Source organism: Ursus arctos, unplaced genomic scaffold (assembly GCF_023065955.2).
Source record: "Ursus arctos isolate Adak ecotype North America unplaced genomic scaffold, UrsArc2.0 scaffold_22, whole genome shotgun sequence".
NCBI lineage: Eukaryota > Metazoa > Chordata > Mammalia > Carnivora > Ursidae > Ursus > Ursus arctos.
Genome location: NW_026622897.1, coordinates 56,889,358 through 56,901,837, shown reverse-complemented (window position 1 = coordinate 56,901,837; position 12,480 = coordinate 56,889,358). Strand labels below are relative to the sequence as shown.

Sequence of the window (12,480 nt, the reverse complement as noted above, 5' to 3'; positions counted from 1 at the left end):
CCTAGAGTTTTAAATTACAAATTGCAATGTGAATGTCCTTGCAAACAGGTAACTCTTCCATTTACCAGGTCAAGGAAACATCTGTGATGCCCCTTGGGAAATTTGACCACAGAAATAAATGATTTTTGGTCATCTGAATGCAGACATAAAATTATAGTCATTTATTTTTGGTCTAAGAATTATCATTTTTAAGCAGATAATTAAAACGTTCAACTAGAATAAAATTATCTTATTGTGTTTTTAGTGTGCACAGGAGTTCCTTGTAATTGTTTTAAATGTTTGCGGGGCAAGCACAATTAATTTGGTTTTGAACTGTAGTGTTGTGTTTTTGTTGTTTTGTTTTAACTCTTCAGTAAGTTTAGGGGAAGAGTATTCTCCTCTTTCAGCTCCAATGGTTTAGTTGAAACTGCCTTAGTGACCAAAATGTCTGAGGATGGCACAGACCCAAATCCATTTCCTGCTTAAACACAATTTATCTCCCCTTCAATCCCACCGTCCTCTACGACCTCTCACACTGGGGCCCCCTGAGCCCTTAAATTGGAGCAGCCGGAGCATAGCCCGGCGGATCGTCTTGGTCTTCAAGCTGTAAATGATAGGGTTCAGTACAGGAGGTAAGAGCAAGTAAACATTGGCCAGGATGCTACAGACCACTCTTGGGGTGGAGCTGAGAAGGCGGTGTGTAAAGGACAGGCTGATCATTGGCACATAGAAAACAGTGACAGCACAGATGTGACAGACGCAAGTGCTCAGAGCTTTTTGCTGCTTCTTAGGGGCCACGATGCTCAAGACGGTTCGGAGAATCAGAATGTAGGAGAAAAGAATGAACAGTAAGTCAGTGCCAGTCAGGTAGAGCTGAAGAAACATGCCCAAAAAATTGCTGATCCAGGGGTTGGAATATGTGTATTTGATCATATCAGGATGGTAGCAAAATGGGTGGGAAAGCTCTTTGCCTGAATGGAAAGATACATTCTTCAAGGCTAGAACCATGGGAAAGATGAAAATAACTTGCCGCAGGCAGATGACCAGTCCAATCACCAAGATTATCATGTCTGTGAAGACAATGGCATACTTCAGTGGGTTACAGATAGCCATAAAGCGGTCAAAGGCCATGGCTACCAGCACTGAGGACTCCAGGAAGGAGAAGCCATGCACAAAGAACATTTGAATGAGGCAAGCTTTCAAGCTAATCTCCCGGGCATGAAACCAGAGAACCCCAAGTACAGTGGGAAGGGTTGAGATGGTCAGACATAGATCAACAGTTGACAGCATGGAGAGGAAATAGTACATGGGCTTGTGGAGACTCCTCTCAACGATGATGACAAACAGAATCATGCTGTTTCCCAAGAGAGCAATGATGTAGAGACAGCAGACAGGGATGGAGATCCAGACGTGAGCAATTTCCAACCCAGGAAATGCAGTGAGTAGGAAGTTTGGCGAAGATGATGTGGTGTTATTGAAAATTACCATGGTGGATTGAGAACACATCCTGAAATGAGAGACATAAGGACAGTGTTTATCATACTGATCCTTTTTTCAAGCTCTAACTCTTTTTTAAACTCTTCCCAAATTACACAGTGGTTTCTCTATATTCAAAGCCCCCAGTCCAGTTATGGTACCTAGCGCATAACTCCACAGTATCTTGAATTTTTCTTGTCAGAACCTGGCCCCATTTTTCTTCCTCTACCCTCTCCCAGCTATAACCATCAATCTCTTTAGGCTCATCCCCACCCTACTGCCCAGACTAGTCCTGCGGCTTGAAGTAGGAAATGCATATAGGCTTATGTCATACACATGCAGACACACCAACAAAACAACAACAACCACAATTACAACTGACGGGTCTTTGCATTAAGTCTCCAAGCTGTATAAATTGCTTAAGAAACAATGGACAAGCACACGAGAGCCACTGGGCATGCGTGATAGCATACTCCATAATGTCCTTGCTAGAAGCAGGTCTGGGATATTGTATCCAGAGGTATTCTTGTACCTCTATCATCAACCACACCCTCCTAGTAGATTCTATTAGAAGTCTCCTTTTGGTATCAGAGTTTCTTTGCTCCTTTTCTTATGGTGGAATAGTCCCTATAATTTCTCCCTTCCCCACTCCACATGTGTATGGGACTTGAATTTATCTTGTTTTCTAATTCTGTTTCTCTGTGTACTTTTCCAGGTCTACTGAAATAACTAGGTCTACATCTTCTTTTCTTCATCTTACATCTTGGGATACTTGTTTCTACTCCTTTCCATGGATATTTAGCATGTGACTTTGGACCAACTCACTGTGAGTAGACTGCTCTAATGAATTCTGTGAAAAATTCCAAACAGTATTCGAGAATACATGATTTCAGGCATCTTAATCTAGGCAAAGTAGGTAAGCCTAGACAAAACTCCCATATGAAATTCATGGGAAGCACTCAGCAATATGTGATGAACGACTTTTTAAAAAGCACGGGTGGGATGGAAGTAGGGACTAATAACTAAAAGGGAATCACTCCAGGACATGGAAGGCTGAGGTGACATCACATATTGGAACATCAAGTAGTTCACTGAGTGAGAAAGTACATAAAATGGCAGCTGCATAGAAAAGAGAGAGATTGTTATAAAGGAGGCAGAGTCTGGAATCTATATTTAAGATGACCATTGCAATTCTATTTAGGACTTGTTCACTGAGTGCTGGTGTCATCATCGCTGATTTTAAAATCTGTATGTATGGCATTTAATCATCAATGAAGAGCTAGCAAGGAATGATATACTCAGCCCATGTGTTGTGTGGATATGGCCAGCCATAAGTATTCTTATTTTTCAGTGTGTGGGTTTTCTATCTTGTATAGGAGTGGATGCAAGGAATTTGCTAGTACTAGGCCCTGTAAGTTGCTATATAAACATAAATATAAAGGATTGTTGGTTATTTTCTCCCCCTCCTCCAGGCTACTGAAGATGGTGACAGAAAGGACCACGTGTTACTCCAACGGGGGAAAAAGACTAGTTGCTTTTTCTGCTATAATATTTAATATTATTATATTATACATGGTTGGGAAAAAACACTAAGAATCAGGAAAACTAATGCCAAATGAAATATGTATTACAAACATTCTGAGTTATGTCAGCCATTTAGACTCTAAATGATTATTTTAATGTCAGTTACTCCTGATGGCCAGGGAAACAGAAGTGAATAAAGAACAGTATCTGCATTCAAAACTCCCTCAACTCTGTGGAATAAAGAGTGTGAGAAGCCAATGCAAAATATGAATGAAGGGCTATTACCACATGGGGACATAAGGGGAGACTAGCCAGACAGGAAAACAGAAGGCTGTTGAGATTTCTGTTTCATTCTTCTTCTCCTCAACCTGATGAACACAGATATTAAGAGTGAATCTCTAATCAACAACCATTATGTCATCACTGGTAAACTCATATGAGGGTACTTCAAGGTTGAGAGGTGCTGACCCCTTCCTGATCCTGCCAGAAATATCGTAAGTGTGACCCATGGCAAGGGTGGTTAGAGACCTGGACTCAAGTCCTAGGCTCCTTTCAGTCTTCACATCACTTCAGAAGACTTATAAGCATGCCTTCCGTCCTGAGGTTGGTTGATTTGAAATATTTAAGAATTGCTAATAATGTATTTGCAAACATTAATATGAAGTAAATTGAATTTAATGTTGAATGTTTTCAATCATTCACCTAATAAAGCCACTGTTCAATTTTTTTCTAAAAAAGAGTGAATCTCCTCTGTGATAACCATCCAAGAATCTCTCTGCAACACCAAATCACTCAACCTATTGACTCTCCTTCAATAGGACTTTACATATAAATTTTTTTAATATAGCACTCAAATTCTATTGCTTGATCACATTTCTTTCTCCCTCTAGAATGCTGGCTCTCTGGTAATATAAAACATATGTGTTCATCTTTGTATTTTCTCTAGAGATAAGCTTAGTGATTGGTACATGATAAAAACTCAAATAATCTAATTTACATTAGATGTATTGATGGGTGGATAAATAAACGACAGATGATAGAGATATGGATAAAGAATAGGTGAGAGAAATATATATTGAGCCTGGAAGTTTTGAGGGAAGGAGGAACCCGAGGGAAATCATTTTCCCTAGCCACCAGGGAGACTAAGGAGAGTAATAGCCTCTCCCTGATTGGAAGAAGAAGGGTAGGTTAAGAAGAAAGGAGATGAATTAAGATCCTCTGTATACGTCAGCATTTACCAGCCATCTTATATATAATTTTATATAATCTCAGGAAAAATGGATATAGATGTTTTTCTCCTATTTTAAAGAAAGGAAATTGGCCTAGCAAGATAAAACAATAGATCAAAGGTAAAACAGATACAGATTCAAAATTCAAAACCAGATCTATTAACTCTAAGGTCTATTATTTTTCATTAAACCATAAACCATTTAGAGAAGCTGAGCTTATGAGAGAAGTTGAATAGTTGGACAATGTGATTTCTGTCTTTTAAAATATAAGAATTGTTTATACTCTGTTGTATATATATATATATATATATATATATATATACATATATGTATATATGATTTAGAGGAGCAATAGAGATGAGAAATCAGTAAAAGAGAAAACAATGTCCTCATGGCTTATTTAAAGAAGAATATTTGGAGCATCCATGTGTGTTTAGAAATGTATGTGAACATTTATATGTTTATATTGTGTGTATCTCTATGTGCTGGTGTATGTAGAGAGGAGTTTTGGAATGGAAGAGTAATCTAGAGATAAGGTGACCACAAAGCAGGTACCCAGTTATCTTCTGTTCTTTGAATTGTATCTCATAAAGGACAAAAAGATGACACTGGATGATGTGAGGGGGTAGAAGGAGAGGAGACAGTGGCTCATTTTGCTGCTGGAGAATGTATTTCCTATGGAATGTAGATATGTGGACAGGAGAAGGAGAAGAGGGCTTTCTCTCTGGTTCAGTGAGCTAATATACTCTAGAACCAGTTGTAGGATAAAGTTCAGTGCCTCAGTTCATCAAGGTTTTTTCTGCACTGTCCACTAACCAGAAGAACAGGCTAGTGCTTTCTATTTTCATTTCTCCATATGACTGGCCAGAAGGTAATGTCTACCAATTCATATACAAAAGCCTAGATTAAATGACTTGGATAAGATCCACCCAACTCAATAATTTAGTGATCCACAGGTCAATATCTCTGCTTTCAGGCATCAATAATGGTAAAAATCAATCCATGTTATCTACCAATCCCAAACCTTCTGGTCATTTCTCAACACTGAAATCTATTCTCTTCACAATATGGAACCTGCCCTGACAGCTCCAGCCTACGTTAACCAGAAATTTCGCCTCTGCTTCGCTTCATCACTTCATGCTTGGACCTTTCGTTTGATTCTTAATATTGAGGCATGGCTGACATTAGTTAGTCATTTATATAAGTAGATGTAATCTTCTTTATCTGCCTGGAAGGTGAGTTCCTCAAAAGTTTGGGCATTCTTTTTTTTTTTTTTTTTTTTTTTTTTTTTTAAAGATTTTATTTATTTATGTGACAGAGAGACAGCCAGCGAGAGAGGGAACACAGCAGAGGGAGTGGGAGAGGAAGAAGCAGGCTCACAGCGGAGGAGCCTGATGTGGGACTCGATCCCGGAACGCCAGGATCACGCCCTGAGCCGAAGGCAGACGCTTTTAACGACTGCGCTACCCAGGCGCCCCAAGTTTGGGCATTCTTGTTTTTCTTCTCTCAATGCTAGCTACTTAAGTAGGATCTGGAATAATAGGAAGCTTCAATTAGTAAGATTTGCTGACGGCCGAACAATCTTGTCCACAGGAAGAGAATTCTGAGTCTTATCTCCTTTTCTCTTTATCCTTCTGTTTCCTTCTGTCCTCTGTCTCCCTATCTCAGTTTTATCCAGGCTCCATCACACCCCTCCATTTCTTCACCCGAGCTGACATGTAGCTCCCATCATTCATTGCTCCTTCCCTCTTTCTCCTAGCATTTCTCACTCCTTAATTCCTTTGCTTCCCATCCCTTTCCATTTACACATGCTTCTTACCTGTTCACATCAGCAGAAAACACCACCAACTTCTCTTCAGTCCCATCACTGAGCAAGGACTAAATCTGCTCCCAAGAGTGGGGGCTTTATAGAAAAATTAGTGAAGTCACCAGGCAACAGGGAGCTATCTTTATTAGTGAGTGTACTGTGTGGAGCAAGAATTATGGGACCCATAAGAATATGTTCCTTTATAACAGCTCAGACGCATCTCCCTGACAGCTTCAAACCCTGCTCCCAGGCCCAGGCAAACTCCATATATCAGGAGCTGTAAACACAGTCCTGGCCCTGGGGGCTGACAGTAATGGGTATCTTCCAAAACTGCCTGCTTAGGTCCGATAACTACAACCATTCCTCTTCACCTTGCCTTAGGCTACAGAGTCTCAGCCAGGGAGGCTCCCTGAATGTCAGAGTAGGATCAGAAGAGTGCACATAAGTCCTCCAGTATATACTATTCCTAACAGGTCTCATTGTGCCCTGGCCAGTCCCATGTCTCTCCTCTTACTCAGGAGCCCCTCCTAAGAAGCCAACCTATTCCATGAGTCACATTTGCAGCCCACCTACCCTTCTAAGCATAATTAAACTAGCACTTGATGAAGTCATGATACATGCTAAAAATTGCACTATACCCTTTAAATGCATTGCTGTATTTATTCATTATCAAGTTTACAGGTTAAGTGTTATTCTCCGTTGTTTCATAGATGAGAAAATTGAAACTCAGAAATTTTGAATAACTTTACCCATCTAAAAGTTAGCAAGTTACAGAGCTGGCATTCAAGTCCATGTCTATCCTACTCTAAAGTTCTTACTCTGTGCTATATTGCCTCCTATGGTCAACTGCTTCCACTATATTTTCAGAAAATACGGTTGTAATACATGGTCCTCAATTTATCCATTCTACAGATTGCTGGCTTCCCAACTGCATGCCCACATTTGGTTTAAGCCTCATTTTGAACAGAATCTACCTCTCCATAGTAGGCCGTGAATTAATAATTCCCACCATATATAATAATCCCTGACTTTTTAATTCTCCTTGAAACACTTTCCGGTCCATACTCTTATATCTTTATTGGGCACACTGAGGAAGATATCTATTCCAACGAGTATCTGAAGAGATTAAGTAGCTCCATAAAGTTATACAGTAAGTAATGTTCATATTTACATGTAAATACCATCCCTTTCCCAGCAGCAAAAATGAATGACTCTGGAAATCTCAAATGAGACTTACTAATATTAAATGAAACAAAGACATTTGGAAGCATGAAATCAATCTTGATCAAGTACAGTTTTCACTCATTTGTTATTCAAAAAATATATATATTGAGTGTCCATCATATGTTCTGAACTACATTAAGTACTTGGGAAAGACCGAAATAAAGTTAAAAGGGTCCCTGTTCTTAAAAAGTATATAGACTAGCAGGGAAGATATACTATTAGTAAGTTATTAGCATGAGAAACAGGAACATAAGTACAAAAGGCATGTCAGAAAAGCTTTTTGGACAAAAATGAAGTTGAAATTGAAATCTAACATATATGCAGGGGTTCCTATTCTTTCAGCTTATTGAGTGCACCTTGCTCTCATACTTTACCCGCCACTTTCTTTTTAAACTTTTTCTCTCTTGCTTCCAGGCTATTGAACATACACGCCTTATTTTTATAAAAAATACTCAAAGAACATATAAATAAACACAAAATGTAAAAGAACAGAAATGTCCTATGTTCAGCATTGAATCCCAGAGTGACTATAATGGAGCAAAAACAACCTGGGGTTTTTTCTTGAAAAAATTGTTAATGACATACAATCAAACAGTGCTCAGCAATAAAAAGGAATAAACTAGCAATACACACCACAACATGCATGAACCTCACCTGTATCACGCTAAGAAATACACACCACAACACGCATGAACCTCACCTGTATCAGGCTAAGCAATACACACCACAACATGCATGAACCTCACCTGTATCGCGCTAAGAAATACACACCACAACATGAATGAGCCTCACTTGTATCGCGCTAAGAAATACACACCACAACATGCATGAACCTCACCTGTATCACGCTAAGAAATACACACCACAACATGCATGAACCTCACCTGTATCCCGCTAAGAAATACACACCACAACACGCATGAACCTCACCTGTATCGCGCTAAGCAATACACGCCACAACATGCATGAACCTCACCTGTATCGCGCTAAGAAATACACACCACAACATGCATGAACCTCACCTGTATCGCGCTAAGAAGCCAGACATGGGAGACTACACAGTGCAGGGTCCACGACACTCAAAAAAGAGAATTGCAGGCGTGGAGAACAAATGAGTGCTTGTCAGGGATTGGGGATGGATACAAAGGGGTAACATGAGGGAATTTTGAACAGTGATATAGTTTTTCTATATCTTGATATCACTGGTGGTTACCTGACTCTATGCATTTGTCAAAAGTTGATTAGAACCGTATACTAAAAAGACTGAATTTTATTGTATATAAACGCTGATAAGCTGTGGGGTGCCTGGCTGGCTCAGTTGCAAGAGTGTGACTCTCGATCTTGGGGTCATGACTTTAAGCCCCACAAGCATGTAGAGATAACTTAAAGAAATAAAACAAAAAAATGTTGATAAGCTGTTATATACCATTTTAAGGAGAATTCATATCTATCAAGCCACCTAAGATTGATTATTGCTTTCATCAAAATCATTATGCAAAGGCATATTATAACCCATTAGATTTATACTATTCAATATAGTAGCTTTTAGCTACATGTGACTATTTAAATTTATATTTCAATTAATTAAAATAAAGTAAAACTTAAATATTCAGTTCCTTGTCTGTACTATCAAAGTTTAAAGTGTTCAATAGTATGTGTAGCTAGTGGTTATTGCATTAAACAACAGAGATTTAGAACATTTCCATCACTTCAGGAAATTCTATTGGACAATGCTACATTTGATACTCTTCCATCACTTGATTGCATCTGCACAGAACACATAGATGCCATTAAGGGCCAATCCTGTCCCCACAGAACACTCGGACAATCCGCTGCCGGATCTGCTTGGTCCTAACACTGTATACGACAGGATTGAGCACAGGTGGGAGTAGCAGGTAGACATTGGCCATAAGAGTGTGTACTATTGGTGACAAGTGCTTCCCAAAGCGGTGAATCAGAGTCATGCCAATGAGAGGCACATAGAAGAGCAATACTGCACAGACATGAGAGAAGCAGGTGTTGAGAGCCTTGAGTCTCTGTTCTCGGGAAGCAATGCCCAGTACTGCCTGAAGGATTAGAAAGTAAGAAATCAAAAGGATCAAGGCATCCAGTACAATGATGAAGATCACAGCCAGCAGGCCATAGATGCTATTGACACGGGTGTCAGCGCAGGCAAGCCTCATGGCATCCTGATGGAGGCAGTATGCATGGGAAAGGATACTGGAGTGGCAGAAAGGTAGCCTTTTGATGAGAAAAGGTACAGGGAGCACTGCACCCACACTTCGTAGCAGGACTATTGCTCCAATCTTGCCGATGACTCCATGAGTGAGAATGGTAGCATAGTGCAAAGGGAAGCGAATAGCCACAAAGCGATCAAAGGCCATGGCAACCAGAACACCTGATTCCACTCCCCCAAAGGTATGGATAAAGAACATCTGAGTGATGCAGGCATCAAGGGTGATTGAGCGCCAGTTGAACCAGTGAACACTAATCATGGTGGGCATGGAAGAAAGTGAAAGGCTGAGGTCAGTGGCAGCTAGCATAGCCAGAAAATAATACATAGGTTCATGGAGACTTCGCTCAACCTTGATGACAACAAGGATGATGACATTACCTAAGAACGTGGTACTGTAAAGAAGGCAGAGGGGCAAGGCCATCCATAAGTCTTTCTCTGGCATTCCTGGAATCCCAGTCAAGGTGAAGGTCTGGTGGCTATCAGTAGTTTGGTTGAATGGTAACATAGTGGAATGAAGGTCTGACCGGGCAAAAAGAGAAGAATTCATTAAGTCAAACTGCTTCAGTTAGAATCAGTGGCTATAAGTATTGAGATAGTAGCCATAAGAAGGAGTGACTTAAATATTATTCTAATACATTTATATTCACAATCTGATAGAGAAACTGATTGTCCTACCCCATGAGGCAATAAATCAGTGACCATCACATGCAAAAATACACTTAGGAGAAAGAAAAATGAAAAACTTCAATCAACGCCTGCACCCAGTGGGGATATAATTCATCCAGAAACATCAAGGAGTTAGCTGATTTGCTTCCCTGCTAAGGAAGAATTTTATATTGTACATTTATGTGGGTAATGAACACTGATGCCAATAACCAGAAAGGACGTGTAAGCGAGCAAAAATGTGACATAAAGGTTGTTCTTAAACACAGATATGCAGATGTGTGTATGTGTCTGTATCTTGACTGTGATCTTAAATTGTGGTGATTTAGACATTATGCTCGTTGGGACTCAATTTTTCCGCCTGCATGATGTGGGACAGAGGAAGAAAGATACTCTTCTAGAACTGTAAAGCTCTAACCTTCTGCATTCCTGGGAGTGTGTGGGTACTAAAAGGACCTGAGCTTGCAGCAGGTGATGGAGGGAGAAGTTACTCTGGCTGCCAAAAAAAACTTTAGAAGGACCCATTATGGCAGGCAGAATAAAGTCCTCCAAGGATGTTCACATCCTAATTCTTGAAAACTATGAATATGTTACCTTACACAGCAAAAGAGATTTTGCAGATGTGATTAAAGCTAAGGATCTCAAAAGGAGAAGATTATCCTGGATTACCAAGGTAGGCCAAATCTAATCATGAGTCCTTAAAATTGAAGAAATTTCCCCAGCTGCGGAGAACCAGAGAGATAGCAGCATAAGAAAGACAGCATGACCACTGAAGATGAAGGAAGGGGACTGAGAGCCAAGAAATGTTCATCTGCTGATCTATAAATTTTGTAATGTCTGGTTAACTGTGAAAACTGTCTCTCAAGATATTTATAAGCCATGGAATCTATTAATACGTTGCTAAGTTTATCTACCTACCCATATATTTGTTATATATATATATATATATATATATATATATATATATTTATTTATTTAAGATTTTATTTATTTATTTATTTATTTATTTATTTATTTAAGATTTTATTTATTTATTTGACAGAGAGAGAGAGAGAGAGAGATCACAAGTAGGCAGAGCGGCAGGCAGAGGCAGAGGGAGAAGCAGGCTCCCCGCTGAGCAGGAAGCCCGATGTGGGGCTCGGTCCCAGGACGCTAAGACCATGACCTGAGCCGAAGGCAGCTGCTTAACGGACTGAGCCACCCAGGCGCCCTATTAGTTATATATTTTGATCAAATTCTGTACTACCTAAATCTCTCCATCCCTCAGCCAGTTTAGCCCAACACTGAAAACTGGTGGCTTGCAGGTAGTGGCTGTTGCAATGCACAAGGTGGGAACTTCTAGGGATCTGTGCTCGGTGATCCTGCATTTAATTATGAATGCTTACTGTAAAGGATTTATTGGAAGCAGGTCCTAGACAAGCCGGAGATGAAAGAATGATATGCTAGTAGCAGTCAGGAGTAGTGAATATCAGGTAAGAGGAAGAAAAGAATAAGGATAATTGATTCCGAGGGACTAGAACCCCAAAGCAACACCACACTGACCATCTGAGGAGCTCAATCCCAACAACCAGCAGAGAGGAGGATTACAAACTAGGCTCTTCTATTTATTAATTTTTTAGAGAGAGAGCAAGGGAAGGAACAGAGGGAGAGAGAGAATCTTACACCCAGAGTGGAGCCCCACATGAGGCTTGATCTCACAACCCTGAGATCATGACCTGAGCCAAAAATCAAGAGTCAGAGCCTTACTCAATTGAACTACCCAGGCACCCCCAAACTAACCTCTTGATTCCGTAAGATCTAAAGAACTCACGAAGGGTTTTTCATGTTTAATTAATTTTTTGATTAATGGCTTCATATTTGTCAAATGCCTACTAAGTACTAGGCATGCTATGGTAATCAGAGGACCAAAGGAGCAACTTCTTTCCTTATCAAAGAACACATGAAAAACAAGAGCAGAACCAGGAGTGGAATGTGCGCCTGGGGTTAAGTGAAGACATACTTTACAGGCAGGTCAGTATGTCCAGCTTGTTTCCCCAGGGGGACTCAGCCTAACTCTGTCTCTGTCAATGCCAGTGACAGACCATGGACAGAATCAAACCTGAAGTTTCCTCACAGCAAAAGGGCAGGAGCTTCTGTGGCTTATGGAGCATATGTGGCGATGGAGGTGGAGGAGAACATAGGTAACAAGAGTCTTTCTCTTCTTTCACTGTGGAACTACAGTTCAATGCTCTTTTCCACCCAGGCAGCCAAGTGGAAGAGCTGTTCTCCGGAGGACAGGACTGAGCATAATATAGTCTTTCTTAAAGTGTCTGAGCTGCAGCCTGAAGCACAGTTCTGGCCCC

The 12,480-nt window shown here is 40.3% G+C and overlaps 2 protein-coding genes across 2 annotated transcripts; both read right to left on the bottom strand.

Moving 5' to 3' along the window:
* Positions 1–483: 483 nt before the first annotated feature.
* Positions 484–1,485, bottom strand: LOC113269507 (olfactory receptor 51T1). Its single transcript, XM_026518386.2, has one exon. The coding sequence runs from the start codon at positions 1,483–1,485 to the stop codon at positions 484–486; it is 1,002 nt and encodes a 333-aa protein (XP_026374171.1).
* A 7,544-nt stretch (positions 1,486–9,029) lies between these two features.
* LOC113269450 (olfactory receptor 51H1-like) lies at positions 9,030–9,985 on the bottom strand. The gene has a single exon (XM_026518340.3). The coding sequence runs from the start codon at positions 9,978–9,980 to the stop codon at positions 9,030–9,032; it is 951 nt and encodes a 316-aa protein (XP_026374125.3). The 5' UTR covers positions 9,981–9,985.
* Between the last annotated feature and the right edge of the window lie 2,495 nt (positions 9,986–12,480).

Bases quoted from the DNA above. Each gene is read 5' to 3' on its own strand.
- LOC113269507 (XM_026518386.2), bottom strand. From the start codon at position 1,485: ATGTGTTCTCAATCCACCATGGTAATTTTCAATAACACCACATCATCT.
- LOC113269450 (XM_026518340.3), bottom strand. From the start codon at position 9,980: ATGTTACCATTCAACCAAACTACTGATAGCCACCAGACCTTCACCTTG.